Source organism: Rana temporaria, chromosome 8, assembly GCF_905171775.1.
Source record: "Rana temporaria chromosome 8, aRanTem1.1, whole genome shotgun sequence".
NCBI lineage: Eukaryota > Metazoa > Chordata > Amphibia > Anura > Ranidae > Rana > Rana temporaria.
The window spans coordinates 16,146,659-16,167,586 of NC_053496.1; the positions used below are offsets into that span (position 1 = coordinate 16,146,659).

Below are 20,928 nucleotides of genomic sequence, written 5' to 3' on the forward strand. Positions count from 1 at the left end.
GGCACACTGGCGGCAATTGATGGGGCAAACTGGCGGCAATTGATGGGGCACACTGGCAGCAATTAATGGGGCAAACTGGCAGCAATTCATGGGCACACTGGCGGTAATTGATGGGGCACACTGGCGGCAATTTATGGGGGAAACTGGTGCACCCTGGCGGCAATTGATGGGGCACACTGGCAGCAATGGATGGTTACAGTAGCTGCATTTGATGGCACAGTGGCAGCAATTTCTGGATACAGTGGCTGCGTTTGATGGGCACAGTGGCTGCATTTGATGGGCACAGTGGCTGTGTTTGATAGGCACAGTGGTGGCAATTGATGGTCACAGTAGCTGTGTTTGATGGCAAAGTGGCAGCAATTTATGGATACAGTGGCTGCGTTTGATGGGCACAGTGGCTGCACTTGATGGGTACAGTGGCTCTGCTTGATGGCACAGTGGCAGCTTTTAATGGGCACAGTGGTGGCAATTTATGTGTACAGTTATTGCGTTTGATGGGCACAGTGGCTGCGTTTGATGGGCACAGTGGTTGCATTTGATGGGCACAGTGGCTGCGTTTGATGGGCACAGTGGCTGCGTTTGATGGGCACAGTGGCTGCATTTGATAGGCACAGTAGCTGTGTTTGATGGGCACAGTGGCTGCGTTTGATGGGCACAGTGGCTGCGTTTGATGGGCACAGTGGTGGCAATTGATGGGCACAGTAGCTGCGTTTGATGGGCACAGTGAGGCTGCAATTAAAGGGGGGGGGCGCAAACAAATAAAAAAAAAATGTGAGCACCAGCCGCCACTGCATGTACTACTTATTTTTTTGTTGTAGCGTATTGCGACACAGTATGGCGTGCTGCAACCCGCTGCAGTGAATAACGGTGAATGAAATGTCACTTTGTTACATTTCAATAAAGCTGCAAAAAATTGAAAAGGCAAACAGCGAGATGTGTCAGAGGGCACATGAGTGGTCACGGTATAACACAGCCGCTGGTGTGTAAATCCCTAGTAAATGTGGAAAATTCAATCAAGTAGGACAAATCCTGATTTAATAAATAAGCCAAGAGAAGAGCAAGTTAAGACACTTTTGTGGCTTATCACTCTATAAACAGCCCCCCCCAGGTTTCTTTACCCCCCCCTGACTTCATACTCCAGTGAGCCAAGGCCCCCCTTGGACAACCAAGATGCTGCAGAGCTGCCTGTGAGCTCCTCCGACACTTGGCCAGCAGGGGGCGCTCCAACACCAATTTCCTTCCTTTATTTCTCTTCTCAAGAGCCACTAAAATGTACAAATTCATGGCTGTTATTTTTGATTTTTATGACTTATTTACCTAGTGCCCATATTAAACAATACTGTTAGCGTTTGAAAATTCGTTTTAGGAAACATTTTTCGTTCTAGAGCATCCATAAAAATGTAAAGAACTCCGACACACCGGAGGAAGTCATTCGTTGTGCTTTGTTGTAATAGAAATCGCCTATAAAAAGAACGATTTGGAGTCAGAGAAGATTAAACGGCGCAGATATTTCCATGGCATGGAGGGAAAAGGAACAAACATTCCGAGGAGAACATTCTCATCCTTCCTTCCCTGAATGGTGGCCCCGAAAATCATCAATCAGGATCGCGAGCAACTGCGAGTCATTTATTCCAGGAGCCCGAGCATCTGTCACCCGAACCGAATCCGAATCACTCTGTGCCATATACAGAACATTCTACTGCAACACCACAACACTTCTTCTATGGGTGATAGAGGATGGGAGATATTTATAATAGATAGAGAGATAGATAGATAGATAGATAGATAGATAGATAGATAGATAGATAGATAGATAGATAGATAGATAGATAGATAGATAGATAGATAGATAGATAGATAGATAGTGGTAAATATATATTAAAGATACATAGGTAGACCATAGAGAATTATAAATAATGGTACATAAAGATAAATCGATAAAGAGATAGATATATAGTTAGTTAGATAGAAGAGAATGATAGATAGTTATGATAGATAGATAGATAGATAGATAGATAGATAGATAGATAGATAGATAGATAGATAGATAGATAGATAGATAGATAGATAGATAGATAGATAATCTGACAGATAGATAGATAGATAGATAGATAGATAGATAGATAGATAGATAGATAGATAGATAGATAGATAGATAGATAGATAGATAGATAGATAGATAGAAATATGTTTAAAAAAAGAAAGAAAAAAAGAAAGAGAAAGAAAGAAAAAAAAGAAAGACAGAAAGAGGAGAATGGTAGAGATATATAGATAGATAGATAGATAGATAGATAGATAGATAGATAGATAGATAGATAGATAGATAGATAGAAATGTTAGATATAGATTTAGTGATAGATAAATTGATAGACAGATAGATAAATAGATTGATAGATAGACAGAAGGAAAGAAGAGAACTGTAGATATTTATGATGATAGATAGATAGATAGATAGATAGATAGATAGATAGATAGATAGATAGATAGATAGATAGATAGATAGATAGATAGATAGATAGATTTGTTTTTTAAAGAAAGGAAAGAAAGAAAGAAAGAAAGAAAGAAAGAAAGAAAGAAAGAAAGAAAGAAAGAAAGAGGAGAATGGTAGAGATAGATAGATAGATAGATAGATAGATAGATAGATAGATAGATAGATAGATAGATAGATAGATAGATAGATAGATAGATAGATAGATAGAAATGTTAGATATAGATTTAGTGATAGATAGAAATTGATAGACAGATAGATAAATAGATTGATAGATAGACAGAAAGAAAGAAGAGAACTGTAGATATTTATGATGATAGATAGATAGATAGATAGATAGATAGATAGATAGATAGATAGATATAAAGATAGATAGAAAATAATAGAATATGTGTATGAAAGAAAGAACAAAAAGGGAGAGTGGTAGATATAGGTGAATAGATAGATAGATAGATAGATAGATAGATAGATAGATAGATAGATAGATAGACAGACAGACAGACAGACAGATAGATAGATAGATAGATAGATAGATAGATAGATAGATAGATAGATAGATAGATAGATAGATAGATAGATAGAAGAGAATGGTATATATTTATGAAAGAATTAAGGAAAAGAGAGAATGGTAGATATAGGTATAGATAGATAGATAGATAAACTTTGTGATATAGATTCAGTGATTGATATATAGATAGATGTCAAGAGATAATGGTAGATATTTATGATAGATATACAAGAGAATTAAGCAGAGATAGACATAGATAGATAAATAAAAGTCAGAGAGATAGAAGAGAGAGAATAGATAGATAGATAGATAGATAGATAGATAGATAGATAGATAGATAGATAGATAGATAGATAGATAGATAGATAGATAGATAGATAGATAGATAGATAGATAGATAGATAGTGTTAAAAGAAAAAGAAAGAAAGAAAGATGTGAAGGGATATTAATTATTAGTTGCATATAAATGTATAAAAAGATGATGGCGATATTCATAGGGTAAACAGTAAGAGAAAGAGGTAAGTGGATGTATGGAGATAGATAGATAGATAGATAGATAGATAGATAGATAGATAGATAGATAGATAGATAGATAGATAGACAGGATGGAAATAGAGAATGCCTGGATGGTTGTGTACATAGAATACATAACATGGATGCCTAAATAGAAAACAGATATTATATGATTGCTTGTAAAGAAAGGATAAAAAAAATAAAAAGAGATGTGTTCATTCTGGATGGATAGATAGATAGATAGATAGATAGATAGATAGATAGGTAGATAGATAGATAGATAGATAGATAGATAGATAGATAGATAGATAGATAGATAGATAGATAGATAGATAGATAGATAGATAGATAGATAGATAGATAGATAGGGGAAAGTCATAGGTTTGTAGATAGAACGATACAAGTGAGGAAAGGAGAGAAATGAATGAAATGACAGATAAAATCAGAGAATTAGAGATTTGTTTGGGAGGGAGAAATGGAAAGGTGCAAACATGTTACCTGTCAGGATAGATATATAGAAAGAAAGAAAGATAAAAGTGAGGATAAAAGATTGATTGTAGACAGATGAATAGATGATTGTGCGTGTATGGATATATATCTATACAGATAGAAGGATGGATGGACATGTAGAGATAAATGGCAGACATCCATTCCTGGGGCTCCACAGATCACCATCCATCCATCAATGGGTTGTACACAGGATGGGTATATGAGGGATCCCTGTGCCAGTCTGGAAGGGCATCACACTCTGATCATCCTCAGATTTCTGTGTCACCTTAGCTCTCATGGTGTCACATACACTTCATCTGGGTCTTCTCAGTATTTACAAACAATAACATTTTTGCTAAAAAATAAATAAAACAATGATTGTGAGGGGGGTGCGCAGAGACTGAGGAAGGTCTGATCCCTGAGGATGAATTACACACCCTTGTCTCCAGTCTCCACTAGACAGCAGAGCTGACACTCATCCATCATCACCTGGGGAGGAGATGAGACACTTTCACTGCTCTGCAAGTGTTCTGGAAGCTCTGAGCACAGATAGATCTCTGATTCCCTCACTATGGCTCAGGCAGCCCAGGGCAGGACAGACAGACCAGTAGAAGACAGGAAGACCAGTACAGGCCAGGCAGACAGGGGCAGGATGGACAGGCCAGGGCAGGCAAACCAGTGCAGCACAGGGCACGACAGACCAGTATAGAACAGGAAGATCTGGAAAAGACAGGCAGACTAAGACGTGACAGACAAATCAGTGGAGGACAGGCAGACTGGGTAGGACAGACAGACACGTGCAGGACAGGCAGACAGGGCAGGACAGACAGACAAGTGCAGGACAGACAGACAGGGCAGGACAAGCAGACAAGTGCAGGACAGGCAGACAGGGCAGGACAAGCAGACAAGTGCAGGACAGGCAGACAGGGCAGGACAAGCAGACAAGTGCAGGACAGGCAGACAAGTACAGGACAGGCAGACAAGTGCAGGACAAGTAGACAAGTGCAGGACAAGCAGACAAGTGCAGGACAGGCAGACAGGGCAGGACAGGCAGACAGGGTAGGACAGACAGACAAGTGCAGGACAGGCAGACAAGTGCAGGACAGGCAGACAGGGTAGGACAGACAGACAAGTGCAGGACAGGCAGACAAGTGCAGGACAGGCAGACAAGTGCAGGACAGGCAGACAGGGTAGGACAGACAGACAAGTGCAGGACAGGCAGACAAGTGCAGGACAGGCAGACAAGTGCAGGACAGGCAGACAGGGTAGGACAGACAGACAAGTGCAGGACAGGCAGACAAGTGCAGGACAGGCAGACAGGGTAGGACAGGCAGACAAGTGCAGGACAGGCAGACAAGTGCAGGGCAGGCAGAGAGGGTAGGACAGACAGACAAGTGCAGGACAGGCAGACAAGTGCAGGACAGGCAGACAAGTGCAGGACAGGCAGATAGGGTAGGACAGACAAACAAGTGCATGACAGGCAGACAAGTGCAGGGCAGGCAGATAGGGTAGGACAGTTGACCAATACAAGACAATGAGACCATGGCAGCAGAGGAAATACATTGTAAGATGGGCAGGCCAGGATGATCAGGGTAGGACGATCAGACCCGAATATGCATACTAATGCAGGCCAGGCAGAAAAGAGAAGGGCAGCAGTCTGGGGCAGAGCATCCAGACCAGGGCAGACCAGGCTAACCAATGCACAACAGGCAGACAAGTGCAGGACAGGCAGACACGTGCAGGACAGACAGACAAGTGCAGGACAGGCAGACAAGTGCAAGACAGACAAGTGCAGGACAGACAGACAAGTGCAGGACAGGCAGACAAGTGCAGGACAGGCACAGAGGGTAGGACAGTTGACCAATACAAGACAATGAGACCATGGCAGCCGAGGAAATACATTGTAAGATGGGCAGGCCAGGATGATCAGGGTAGGACAATCAGACCAGAATATGCATACTAATGGAGGCCAGGCAGAAAAGAGAAGGGCAGCCGTCTGGGGCAGGGCAGCTAGACCAGGGCAGACCAGGCTAACCAATGCACAACAGGCAGACCAGTGAAGGATAGGCAGACCGATACAGGACAGGCAGACAAGTACAGGAAAAAAAGGCCGGTACAGGACAGGCAGACATGTACAGGACAGGCAGACATGAACAGGACATGGGAGACATGTACAGGACAGACAGACATGTACAGGACAGGCAGACCAGTGCAGGACAGACAGACCAGTGCAGGACAGGCAGACAAGTACAGAACAGGCAGAAAAGTTCGGGACAAGCAAACCAGGGCAGGACAGACAGACAAGTACAGGACAGGCAGACCAGGACAGGGCATGCATTAAACAGGGACAGGACAGGCAGACAAGTACAGGACAGGCAGACAAGTACAGGACAGGCAGACCAGGGCAGGACAGGCAGACAAGTGCAGGACAGGCAGACAAGTGCAGGACAGGCAGACAAGTACAGGACAGGCATTAAAGTGGAGGACAGACAGACCAGGGCAGGACAGGCAGACAAGTACAGGACAGGCAGACCAGGGCAGGACAGGCATTAAAGTGGAGGACAGGCAGACCAGTGGCAGACTGGTGCAGGACAGACAGACCAGGACAGGGCAGGCCAGTAAAGCAAGGACAGGACAGGTCTGATGTTTCATATTTAGGTCTGCTAGAGACCAGCGCTGTATCATTTCTGCTGGAGTCCAATGACTGGTTTCTAGCACCTGATTTATTCATCCTGTACTGCACCTTATTGGACAAGTTTATTTAACATAAAATAATGCACATTCATTAAATCGGTCAGGTCTAGTGGGATAAAACTGAAAAAGAGAATGTACTAAAAAGATATATATGTATATAAAAAAAAAATGTATAAACGTCATCCTGCTTGAACAAGTGCTGAGAATCCTGCTCTGCGTCAGAACGCGTTCCAACGGATCTGCGCACGTCCGCGCGGCGTTTACAGGAAAACGCTTCTTATAAATGAGATTCATTATGTGGCAGAAGCGAAGTAATCAGCAAGTTTATTAATTGCTGCGAGTTTATGAATGTGAGAGAAGGGGGATTTTATTCAGGTGATAAATCGGCTGATGATGACAGTGTGGATCGCTTTTTATTCCCCTCCTCCAAAATAAGAGAACGAGCCGCATGGAGGATGTACAGAAAAGAAGCCCCAACTTCTCCAGCACTCAGCGACGGCCGTTTGTCTAGTGGCCAATATCCTTTTCTTTGGGGGGGGGGGGGGGGGGTTAATAGCCTTGTCCTCATTTGCTGCCTAATTGGACTATATAAAGCCAATAAGGAGCGAGTTGTAGCAGAAGTGAGGGAGTTTGGAGTGGCCTGCTGCTGAGTCCATCCCTGGTCCCTCCTCTGTTCCTCCACCTCCTGCTCCTCTCCCCTCCACTCCTCCTCCTGCTCCTCTCCCCTCCACTCCTCCTCCTCCTCCGCTCTCCTGTTCCCAGTTGCTGTCATCCTCCTCCTCACTCAGTTCTCTGTGACTTCCCGGATGGCTGTGTAAGTTGGTCACCTCAGCCTGATGTCTCCTGGCCTTCCCCATGTGGCTGCTGGTCCCCTAGCCTGAGTCACCCTTCCTCATCTCCTCTCCTAGCTCTGGATTTGGGGGTGCCCCCTGGAAAACAAGGCTCGCCCAGTTCTTTTTATTTTTCTTTGGTTGATGGTTTCAGCTGCTGTCAGCCATGCCTGAAACAACTGGACAAGAAAGCAGCACCACCACCCCGGCCAAGGAGTCCCCCTTCTCCATCAAGAGCCTCCTGACCTGTGAGTCCTCCAGGGCAGTCAGGCCACCAAAGGCTCTCTTCACCCAAATCAAGGGCACCTTTGATGGGGCATCTTTCGCCCTGTCGCCATTGACTGACCTGTCCTTCCCTCGGCTGGAGATACCCACCCAGAGGTTCGCCTTACCTGCACATTACCTGGAGAGGTCCCCAGCTTGGTGGTACTCCTACACCTTGACCCATGGAGGGCACATACCCAGGACAGAAGGTAGGAACTCCCAATGGGCCAACATGAAGTTTGGTGTAGGGGAAGGGGTTATCTAGACACTTATTGTATGACTTCTGAACTTATAACTGCAGCTACTATTGTCCTGGGACTTATAGTTCCAAAAATAATAATAATTAAAGAATAATAATAATAAACTGGGTGACAATGTTAACGATGTCCTGGGACTTATAGTTCCAAAAATAATAATAATTAAAAAATAATAATAATAAACTGGGTGACGATGTTAACAATGTCCTGGGTCTTATAGTTCAAAAAAAAATAAGTAATAATAAAAAATAATAATAATAATAACAAATAATAATAAACTGGGTGACAATGTTAACAATGTCCTGGGACTTATAGTTCCAAAAATAATAATACAAAAAAATAATAATAAACTGGGTGACGATGTTAACAATGTCCTGGGACTTATAGTTCCAAAAATAATAATAATAATAATAATAATAATAAAAAATAATAATAAACTGGGTGACAATGTAAACAATGTCCTGGGACTTATAGTTCCAAAAATAATAATAATAATATTAAAAAATAATAATAAACTGGGTGACGATGTTATCAATGTCCTGGGACTTATAGTTCCAAAAAATAAATAAATAATAATAATAAAAAATAATAATAAACTGGGTGAAAATGTTAACAATGTCCTGGGACTTATAGTTAAAAAAAAGGACGAAGTGAAAAAAAATTACCAGAGTGACAATGATAACATTATTATTAATGTCCTGGGACTTGTAGTTCCAAAAAAAATAAAAAAGAATAAAACAAACTGGGTGACAGTGGTAACATTATTATTAATGTCCTGGGACTTATAGTTAAAAAAAAAAAGACGAATACAAAATAAATAAACTGGGGGACAATGTTAACATAATTTTTTTTGTGTGCGTAATTGTAACCAAAAATCAAACGTTGCATGCAAAAAAATAAATGTAGGATGTTTTAACACAAGGCAGATAGGGAAGCTGAATTTGTAATTTATAATACTTTTTTTTTTCGTTTTAATACTGTAGAAAAGACACTTCAATTAGCAGTGACTGCGATGAATAGACATAGGCTAATGTACTAATGGACAGGTGTATTAATAGGGAGCAGAGAGCTTTTTTGTCGGAATAGTTTGATGGATGAAAAGAGAGATAATTAGGTAAATAGGGATCGGAAATAGAGCGATTTTGTGCAGCTTAAATTACCCTTTTTTTTTTTTTTTTTTTTTGAGCAGATCTGCCTATCTCAAATTGGGAACAGATCTAAAAATCATCATTCAAGGGTGCAAATACCCCAAAGCCTGCCTTTTATGTTGTACATCAAATTATATTTTACCCCCAAAAATATATAAATATTATTACATCAATGCCTGCCTATGACGTTGTACATCAAATTATATTTGACCAACAAATATTATTACATCAATGCCTGGCCTATGACGTTGTACAATAAATTATATTTTACCAAAAAAATATTATTACATCAATGCCTGGCTAGAACGTTTTACACCAAATTATATTTTACCCAAAAATTATTTTTACATCAAAGCCTGCCTATGACGTTGTACATTAAATGATATTTTTCCAAAAAAGTATTATTACATCAATGCCTGGCCTGCCTATAACCTTGTACATCCAATTATCTTCTACCAAAACTAATTAATACAAATAAAACACAATCTAAAAAATAAATAACAAATTGGCACAAAATGTATCAGACTGCCCCTTTTTCTATTTAGGTTTTTCTATTTTTATTTTAATTAATAAAAATAAAACACAATCTAAAACAAAATAACACATTGGCACAACATGTATCAAACTGCCCTTTTTTCTATTTAGGTTTTTCTATTTTAGTTTAATTAATACAAATAAAACACAATCTAAAAAATGAATAACAAATTGGCACAACATGTTTTAAACAGCCACTTTTTCTATTTAGGTTTTTCTATTTTATTTTAATTATTACAAATAAAACACAATCTAAAAAAAAAAATAACAAATTAGCACAAAATGTATCAAACTGACCCTTTTTCTATTTAGGTTTTTCTATTTCAGTTTAATTAATACAAACAAAACACAATCTAAAAAATAAAAATAACAAGTTGGCACAAAATGTATCAAACTGACACATTTTTCAATTCTATTTTTTTTATTTTAATTAATACAAATAAAACACAATCTAAAAAATAAATAACATATTGGCACAAAATGTATCAAACTGCCCCTTTTTCTATTTAGGTTTTTCTATTTTATTTTAATTAATACAAATAAAACACAATCTAAAAAATAAATAACAAATTGTCACAAAATGTATCAAACTGCCACATTTTTCAATTCTATTTTTTTTATTAATACAAATAAAACACAATCTAAAAATAAATAACAAATTGGCCCAAAATGTATAAAACTGCCACTTTTTCTATTTAGGTTTTTCTTTTTGCTCCTGGCCAGTATACAAAGCAAGGTGATCTGGTGTATGTAAATGTCCAGCTAGTTTGGATAATTGGAGCTTTTTTTTGGTCATTGAATGTAATGATGACAGTGATCATGTTATGATGACAGTGACTAATGGCTTGTTGTTGCTTGTCCCTCTTTAGTTCCTGAGAAGAGCCTGCTGCTGGGCCCCTCTTCCCCGGTCTCTGGGGGTGAAAGAGACTCTCCAGAGCCCCTCCGCAGCCTCAAGCAGGACCTGGACTCCAAAGAGAGGGACTCCAAGAGCCCAGAGGAGATCATCCTAGAGGAGAGCGAACCTGAGGAGTCCAAGAAGGACGAGAGTGGTGAGGACTGGAAGAAGTTGGACGACTCCTCAGACAAGAAGCCCTGCAGGAAGAAGAAGACCCGGACGGTGTTCTCCAGGAGCCAAGTCTTCCAGCTGGAGTCCACCTTTGACATGAAGAGGTACCTGAGCAGCTCCGAGAGGGCGGGACTTGCTGCCTCTCTACACCTGACTGAGACCCAGGTGAAGATCTGGTTCCAGAACCGCAGGAACAAATGGAAAAGGCAACTGGCAGCAGAACTGGAGGCTGCCAACCTGAGCCACGCCGCTGCCCAGAGAATCGTCAGGGTGCCCATCTTGTACCATGAGAACTCCTCCAGCACAGAGAGTGTCAACTCTGGGGCCAACGTGCCAGTCAGCCAGCCCCTTCTGACATTTCCCCATCCTGTGTATTACTCTCACCCTGTAGTCACTTCAGTGCCCTTACTCAGACCAGTGTGAGGATTGGAGGGCTCCTTTAAGGGCACCAAGGTTAGGGATAGACTTGTTTCAGGAGAAGCCACCCTTGGTTGGGTGGAAAGGACAATCCACAACAGACACCTAAAGCTGCAGAACTTGAAGACAACTGTGGCCCTTAGGGGCCACACCAGAGCAGTGGTAAAAAAAAAAGAGGACTTCACAATACAGGTCTAAACTCACAGCTTCTAAGTGAACAAAGCGCGCAGGTATTTGTCACTCCCCGTATTATTTTTCATTTTTCTAATAAAAATAAAATAAAAAAAAGGGCAAATGTTAAATATATTTACTGTTCAATTTGCCAAAAGAAAAAAAAATCCTAGAGTCGAATCCAATGACAGGAGTCAACCCAGACATGTCAAACACTGTAATATTTTTGTTTTCTAAAAAAAAAAAAAAAAAAAAAAATACAAAACATTGCATCATTTGTATAAACAAAAAATACACACAATTGTTTTGCTCAATTTTGTATCTCCTGTTTCATGTGTTTAATTATTATTAATATTATTATTTTTTACCACTGACTTATTTATTATAAAGTCTTTACAGGACATGGTCATATTTTATTCCAAATTTCCTTTTTCAAACGAACATTTTGACTTGAAACAAACTGTACATTTCATTTTTTTTTTGTTTTAATTATTTTATTTGAAAATAACTGTGTTGTAATATATTTCTTGGATTGTGCAATAGGAAAAGGCAATTGCTAGCCCTTCGCTGATTCCCTGGTTATCTGTGATCAATTACCAATGAATAATAATAATAAAAAAAACAGAAAAACAAAAAAAACAAACAGTAAACATAAGACTATGACAACATAGAAAACTAATAACATAAATTTGGCAAAAGGCAACAACATAAAACAAAACGTTAAACAAAAAAAGAAAAAGAGAATAACAGGGGTGTGGAACGTGAGTGTGTCCTATTCCTTGAGAACTGAAGCTGGGCTTTGTACTAAAGGGACAATCAATGATGTAATTTAAGTTATTTTGTTAATGTACAGTATGTATACATGGTGGGAGTTGGGTCTTTCGGTGCCACCCTCCGGGCTTCCAGGATCCTGGCATAGGCGCAGGGCACCATCTCCCCTCTTGTATCTGGGACAAAACTGCAACCATTTTCTTTTGTTTCTCTTTTTAAATAAGATATATTTGTAAAAATTAAATGTTTGTTGTGAAAATGAAATAAAAAATACACTTTCTTTATTTCTTTAGTCTCTGTTTGATTTTTAGCACTGGGCTGCAAGTTATGCGCAAAGTTCAGGGCTCTCCAAAATTGTCTGAGCTTCAGCCCCCTTATTTCTGCTCAATTAAATCAATATTATTTTTATTTAAATTACAATTTAATTTATATAATTAGACAACATAGTGGATATAAATGTAAACTAGCAATACTACTTAAAATTATTATTATTTTTATTATTGTCGTTTTTTTTTTTTAGTCTATAGGGTGTTAACACACGCAATAACTATAAATATAATAATTTCACACCTCGTAGAATTTTCAGTGTCTCTATAGAACGTTTTGCACCTTACCACTCCCGAGCCACCCCACATAAGTCTAACCTCGCATATTACTCCCTTAATTTATTGAGACGTTGAGTTCAATAGCTGTGAATTTCCTAAATTGAAGACATAAAAATATATAAGCCATTGGAAATGAATTTGGAGATGGATTTGGAGTGGAACAGGCGCGCCAGCTATAATTCAATGCATCAAAAAATAAATAAAAAAATAGCATTGGCTGTAAAAAAAAACCTTGTCCATTCTATTTTTTTTTCTTTTTGTAATTGGGGAGGTAAGTAACTCTGCACAAATGCAATACGCCAAAAGCTCAAAACCAAAATCAAACAAGAAAAAGGGGGACGAGGAGTAAGTAAAAGTAATAGATAAAACAGCAGGTGTCCAACAGAATACACAATGCCCTGTGCATATATAGATATTGATCTATATCTATACAATATAGATCTATAGCTGTATATATAGGTATAGATTTATATAGATATAGTAGATATATATATATATATATATATATATATATATATATATATATATATATATATATATATAGAGAGAGAGAGAGAGAGAGAGAGAGAGATCTCTCTCTATCTATCTATCTATATATATATATATAGGTATAGATTTATATAGCTATAGTAGATATACACATATACATACATATATATATAGAGAGAGAGAGAGAGAGAGAGAGAGAGAGAGAGAGAGAGAGAGAGAGAGAGAGAGAGAGAGAGAAAGAGAGAAAGAGAGAAAGAGAGAGAGAGAGAGAGAGAGAGAGAGAGAGAGAGAGATCTCTCTTTATATATATAAAATAGTTCTATGACTGTGCCCCACCTTCACCCAAAGCAATTCAAATATGCTACCTATTGCCACTTTTCCAGGAAGGAACTGATGGGAGATGATATAAAGACATTTTTATTTATCACTTGAATGCCACCCAAAAATTTGGCTTAGAATACTTTGAAGAGGCAAGATTTTAGGTGCAATAAATAAAATGAAAATGGGTTTCAATGTTATGTCCCAATGCACTGCAATACATTAAGCCTAGTTAATAGTTGCATCTATCTATCTATCTATCTATCTATCTATCTATCTATCTATCTATCTATCTATCTATCTATCTATCTATCTATCTATCTATCTATTTATATATATATATATCACTATTTCTCCCTTTCTCTCTGTGTATATATATATATGTATATATAGATCTACTATATCTATATATATATATATATATATATATATATATATATATATATATATATATATATATATATATATACATATACACATATATAGATAGATAGATAGATAGATAGATAGATAGATAGATAGATAGATAGATAGATAGATAGATAGATAGATATGGACAGATATAATATCTATCTATCTATCTATCTATCTACACATTTATATATATATATCACTATTTCTCCCTTTCTCTCTGTGTATATATATATATATATATATATATAGATCTACTATATCTATATAAATAAATAGTGTGTGTGTGTGTGTAGACAGATAGATAGATAGATATTATATCTGCCCATATCTATCTATCTATCTATATATGTGTATATGTGTATATATATATATATACATACATTATATATATATATATATACACACAGTATATATATATATATATATATATATATATATATATATATATATATATATATATATATATATATATATATATATATATATAATTTTTGTACACCAAAAAAAAACCCCTCCTAAAACGCAAATAGCAGAAACAAATCTGGCACGTGGATGACATTTCCTTTGGTGTTTTCTGTACACACTTTAAAAATGTGTACGTGTGTGTGCAGTTGTCTACAATCCTTGTCCTATTACTCCAGCAGTTATAGTAAATACCGATACCTGTTTCTCTGCTACTAGCAAAGCATTTGAGGCAGCAACAAAAAATAATAAAGAAAATGCCATCAATTCTGCTTGATAGGACAACCCTTGAAATAATTGGAGTGTGTATGTTCTGGTTTAAATGTTTTTACAATAATAACCCCCAATCTTAAAAAAAAAAAAAAAAAAAAGAAAGAAAATAAAAAATCAAAGTTGATTTGCAGGGAGTTTGAAATGAAAAGCTTGGCTCGTGACCTAAATGGAAAAATAAACATTTCGAGTCAAACTATGTCCCCTGTGTGTGTGCTCACAACATTGGGATGCTTCCATTTGTTTGCAATGGCAACTTTTGTAGAAGTCAGAGAGCGCTCATTAAATTGTTTCAATCCCAAACAAGCGTCAGATCGAACCCAGAGATTCCCATGTTACCAAATCAGAAGAAAATAACTTCTTTATTTGGGGTTTGTGTCTTCTTGACTCAGCCAGTCCTCACTAGTAATGGGCGAGGATGGTGCAAGGAGGACAGCCTGTGCCTCTCCTGTAGCAAATTGGATTGTTGTTACTTTTAGCGCAGCGCTAAGAGGACACAAAAGCCGGTTTGTTGCTTCAAAACCGGTTCCAGAAGTGAACACAGAGCAATAAAACAGACCCTACTCAATTTGCAGATAAACTGTACAGCTATATTTATCTACAAATAGGTAACAGGTGTCCTGTGCGTTAAATACATGTTTTGGATAACGCTTGCATGTATAAAAAGAATTAATAAAAAGAGAATAAAAGCAGAAGCAGCATATAAAAGAATAAGAGAATAAAAGCAGCAGCAATACATAAAGCAGGGAAATTAGAGATGATGCCCACAGGAGTCAGGTGAGTCAGGTTTGGTCTGACTCCCAGGACTCCGGATCAGCACTGCGCTGCGCCAGAAAGGTGCCACCCTATAGAGCTTGCACTTTCCTTTATTTTACTGCCTTCATTTTTATTTTTTTTTGTATCTATTTTTTTTAGAATCACAAGCTCAGATTCTGACGAAGCTGAGAAAATGAATATTTTAGGATTTAAAAATTCTTCCTGATCCACCTCCTTCCTAGGCGATGCTGGGACATTTGTGATTCCATTAAGGAAGAACAATGAACTAGGATACAGAATCCCATTTATGCAAGGGCAATATATTAGGGAAGGAATATAGATTCCCATTTATACAAGGGCAATATATTAGGGATATGGAATCCTGTTTTTCTAGGAACAATGTGTTGGGATACTGTATTCCATTATTGGAGGAGCAATGTCTTTGGGATATAGAATTCCATTATTGGAGGAGCAATGTCTTTGGGATATAGAATTCCATTATTGGAGGAGCAATGTCTTTGGGATTCTGTCTCCCATTTGCAGAGGAGCAATACATTGAAATACAGAATCCTATATAGTGGAGAATTCTATTTAGATGCAGAATCCCATATATGGGGAACAATGTATTTGGTATACAGAACCCCATTTATGGGGGAGCAATGCGTTGGGGCACAAAACCCCATAAGGTTAAGGAACAATGTTTTAGTAGGGAGCAGAGTCTCATTTATGGAGAAGCAATGTGTTGGGATATAGAGTCTCATTTATGGAAGAGCAATGTGTTGGGACATAGAGTCTCATGGAGGAGCAATGTGTTGGATATAGAGTCTCATTTATGGAGGAGCAATGTGTTGGGATATAGAATATAATTTATGGAGGAGCAATGTGTTGGATATGGAGTCTCATTTATGGAGGAGCAATGTGTTGGATATAGAGTCTAATTTATGGAGGAGCAATGTGTTGGGATATATAATATCACATGGAGGAGCAATGTGTTGGGATATAGAGTCTCATTTATGGAGGAGCAATGTGTTGGATAGAGTCTCATTTATGGAGGAGGAATGTGTTGGGATATAGAATATCATTTATGGAGGAGCAATGTGTTGGGATATGGAGTCTCATTTATGGAGGAGCAATGTGTTGGGATATGGAGTCTCATTTATGGAGGAGCAATGTGTTGGGATATAGAATCTCATTCATGGAGGAGCAATGTGTTGGATATAGAGTCTCATTTATGGAGGAGCAATGTGTTGGGACATATAATCTCATTTATGGAGGAGCAATGTGTTGGATATAAAATATCATTTGTGGAGGAGCAATGTGTTGGGATATAGAGTCTTATTTATGGAGGAGCAATGTGTTGGGATATAGAGTCTTATTTATGGAGGAGCAATGTGTTGGATATAGAGTCTCATTGAGGAGCAATGTGTTGGGATATAGAGTCTCATTTATGGAGGAGCAATGTGTTGGATGTAGAGTCTCATTTATGGAGAAGCAATGTGTTGGGATATAGTCTCATTTATGGAAGAGCAATGTGTTGGGACATAGAGTCTCATTTATGGAGGAGCAATGTGTTGGATATAGAGTCTCATTTATGGAGGAGCAATGTGTTGGATATAGAATATCATTTATGGAAAAGCAATGTGTTGGATATAGAGTCTCATTTATGGAGGAGCAATGTGTTGGATATAGAGTCTCATTTATGGAAGAACATTGTGTTGGATATAGAGTCTCATTTATGGAGGAGCAATGTGTTGGATATAGAGTCTCATTTATGGAGTAGAAATGTGTTGGGACATATAATCTCATTTATGGAGGAGCAATGTGTTGGGACATATAATCTCATTTATGGAGGAGCAATGTGTTGGGACATCCAATCTCATTTATGGAGGAGCAATGTGTTGGGATATAGAATATCATTTATGGAAGAGCAATGTGTTGGATATAGAGTCTCATTTATGGAGGAGCAATGTGTTGGATATAGAGTCTCATTTATGGAGGAGCAATGTGTTGGGATATAGAGTCTCATTTATGGAGGAGGAATGTGTTGGGACATATAATCTCATTTATGGAGGAGCAATGTGTTGGATATAGAGTCTCATTTATGGAGGAGCAATGTGTTGGATATAGAGTCTCATTTATGGAGGAGCAATGTGTTGGATATAGAGTCTCATTTATGGAGGAGCAATGTGTTGGATATAGAGTCTCATTTATGGAGGAGCAATGTGTTGGGACATCTAATCTAATTTATGGAGGAGCAATGTGTTGGATATAGTCTCGTTTATGGAGGAGCAATGTGTTGGATATAGAGTCTCATTTATGGAGGAGCAATGTGTTGGATATAGAGTCTCATTTATGGAAGAACATTGTGTTGGATATAGAGTCTCATTTATGGAGGAGCAATGTGTTGGATATAGAGTCTCATTTATGGAGGAGCAATGAGTTGGATATAGTCTCATTTATGGAGGAGCAATGTGTTGGATATAGTCTCGTTTATGGAGGAGCAATGTGTTGGATATAGTCTCATTTATGGAGGAGCAATGTGTTGGGACATCTAATCTAATTTATGGAGGAGCAATGTGTTGGATATAGTCTCGTTTATGGAGGAGCAATGTGTTGGATATAGAGTCTCATTTATGGAGGAGCAATGTGTTGGATATAGAGTCTCATTTATGGAAGAACATTGTGTTGGATATAGAGTCTCATTTATGGAGGAGCAATGTGTTGGATATAGAGTCTCGTTTATGGAGGAGCAATGTGTTGGATATAGAGTCTCATTTATGGAGGAGCAATGTGTTGGATATAGTCTCGTTTATGGAGGAGCAATGTATTTGGGATGAAGAATTCCATAGAGAAGCATTATGCTGGGACATAGAATCCAATTATAGGAGGAGCAATGATTGGGGATCCAGGCTTTGGCATGGAATTCTGTTCTATTCTGACTAAAACCTTTTCTATATTAATGACCCTGCAATTAGGTGCTGGAGTGTCATGATTAAATGTGTGCGTCGTGCTTTTAATGCAATAGTGCAGATTGAAAGGTAGTCAGGGATGAGGGATATTCATGATACAAAATCTAAAAAAAAGTTTTTTTTTTGTATTATTTCCAGATAAAAGGCTCAAGTCAGGAGCCCACATTATACCACCTGTGAAATTTCCGAGGTAAATACCCAGCCCCCTGAATAAGCAAATTAAACTATTAAAAGGGGACAAAGGGGAGCAGAAAATGAAGATCTTTGTGTTCTGAGCGCAGAGCCACAAGTGCGTTCCTGTTTATTATAATGACAGCTGCCTCCTTCTACAGAAATGCAATTACAGGGCTGGGATAAGGACTCTTCTGCCCAGTCCCTTGCTTGGATATGGGGGGGGGGGTGGTGGGAGATGGAGGGGGCTGTGTCCCGACCCCCACCTAGTGCTACCCTCTCCAGATTCTGGTCGGACTGGCATAACGCAATCAAAAGGTGGCACAAGGTCCAAGTTGTATGCCTGGCACATATTACTATACTAAATGTCCCTATAGTGCCCACCTTGCTATTGAGGTAGGCAGTCGTGGTGGGTGTTATGTGCCATCCCTACCAGCTTCCTTGGGATTTTGTCTGCCAGTCATTCATCTGCGTCATTGAGTGGCACACTTGCCTCCTGGCACAGACACTGGCACATTGTGATAGGGTGGCACAGATCATATAAAAATTCCAAAATGAAAGGTCAAAGTTGTATTAGATCATAAGGGCAAGAGAGTAAAGGCTATTAAATATGGGGGGGGGGGGGGTGAGGGATTAGTTAAAGAATGCAAAGTGGTGCAGTGGTGCCAGGTGCCTGTGTCATGAAAAGCCAGGAAGAGTGGCATAGGGAGGTATCTTTATTCTGGAAGGCAGATCACCATGGTCAGTTGAATAATGATGATGAGTAAATGATAAAGGTGGCATCCCTGGCACAGTGCAGGGCGCATATCACTGTAGGCGCTCATTGCAACCGCCTCCACCCTCCATGGCTGCGCGCCTGGCTCTCCCACTCGTTGATCGGGGCAATCTAGTAAACCTGTCCTGCTTCCCGTCCCAATCTCTTAAACCCCCGGCCACTTGTGATGATTCCTGAGGTTGGCTTCTTCAATCTGTGCGTTTGTTTCCAATTAAAGAGATGGAGCCAGGCCCGTGTCCAGTGTTTTGAATCAAGCTGAACAGATCTTGCTTTGCCTGTTTGTATTAACAACACACATGTATTTCTTTTATTTGATAGTAAATACTCCGCGTCTTTGTATAGCAAACATTGGCAGAAATATATAAACTTCCAGACCAGCACAGTGTGCTCTGCACTCAACCAGGAGATCGCATGCTGCTGCCAACAGGCTGCTCAGCCAAACCTCTGCCAGCCTCACCCGCCTGCACTGCTTGGGCTCACCCTCACCTGGACAGGTCAGTGATACTATGGGCCATACCAACCGGGGATAGGGGGGGATTTAACACTTTCATTGCTGCAGCTCTCATCAGTGGCACTGGGGTGACCAGGTTTGAAGCTCCAGCAAATGCCAGTTATGGACTAATAGCTGATAATGGTCACAGCAAATTTTTGGGGGTGCTTTGTCCTTTTTGTGAGATCCTTTTACAGGTCACATTATAATTGCAATGGCTAGCCAGTAAGTAAGCTACTATTTGGGGGGCATGTATAGCCTACAGAGGGTCTTTTATATCTGACAGGGGGTTACCTCTAATAGATATATGTTACATTTAAAAGAGAAAAGAGCAACATGTCTTTTCTCTTCTTGTCTCTCTCCTATCTGAGCTCCCAGCAATCTTAAAAAAGATCAAAAAAGGTGACCCCCCCCCCCTCCTCGAATCAATAAAAACATAGCTATTTAAAGGTTAAACTGTATAGTTATTTATTATAGTGTTATATATGCCTGTATTCTTAATTACAGCTAATTAAAGGTTATGTGTGATATGATTGTTCCTTTTTTTTTTGCTCCTTTGTTAGGGCTCATCAAAGCAGGATTTTTTTTTTTTTTTGAGAGGGGTGGGTACTATGTGTTAAAGAGAAACCCCAAACATATAATTCATATAGAGAAACAATAAAGAGAAACCCCAGACAATTAAAAAAAAGGTGATTTTTTTCCCCCTTTGAATCAATTAAAAATAGCCACTTAAAGGCAAAACTGTATAGTATTTTATTATAGTGTTATATTTGCCTGTATTCTTAATTACAGCTAATTAAAGGTTATGTATGATATGATTGTTACTTTTTTTTTCTCCCTTGTTAGGGCTCACCAAAGCAGGATTTATTTTATTTGTATTTTTTTGAGAGGGGGTTATTTGTTAAAGAGAAACCCCAAACATATAATTCATACAGAGAAACAATAAAGAGAAACCCCAGACATTAAAAAAAAGGTGTTTTTCCCTCCTTTGAATCAATTAAAAATAACCACTCAAAGGCCAAACTGTATAGTATATTTTTATAGTGTTATATATGACTA

At 38.7% G+C, this 20,928-nt stretch overlaps 2 protein-coding genes across 3 annotated transcripts in view; both read left to right on the forward strand.

Moving 5' to 3' along the window:
* Positions 1-7,415: 7,415 nt before the first annotated feature.
* Positions 7,416-12,040, forward strand: HMX3 (H6 family homeobox 3). The gene is made up of 2 exons (XM_040361337.1): positions 7,416-7,995; positions 10,595-12,040. The coding sequence occupies exons 1-2, from the start codon at positions 7,689-7,691 to the stop codon at positions 11,212-11,214; spliced, it is 927 nt and encodes a 308-aa protein (XP_040217271.1). The 5' UTR covers positions 7,416-7,688; the 3' UTR covers positions 11,215-12,040.
* A 7,743-nt stretch (positions 12,041-19,783) lies between these two features.
* Positions 19,784-20,928, forward strand: part of HMX2 (H6 family homeobox 2) — a 51,175-nt gene continuing 50,030 nt past the window's right edge. For both annotated transcript variants that reach the window (XM_040361339.1, XM_040361338.1), the window contains exon 1: positions 19,784-19,873. In XM_040361339.1, coding sequence (XP_040217273.1) covers positions 19,791-19,873 — 83 coding nt within the window. In that variant the 5' untranslated portion in view covers positions 19,784-19,790. The remainder of the gene's footprint in view (positions 19,874-20,928) is intronic.

What these genes read in the sequence shown, in the direction of transcription:
- HMX3 (XM_040361337.1), top strand. Translation starts at nt 7,689, where the DNA reads ATGCCTGAAACAACTGGACAAGAAAGCAGCACCACCACCCCGGCCAAG. An exon ending in GCACATACCCAGGACAGAAG is followed by an intron (nt 7,996 to 10,594) that starts GTAGGAACTCCC and finishes GTCCCTCTTTAG; the next exon opens with TTCCTGAGAAGAGCCTGCTG.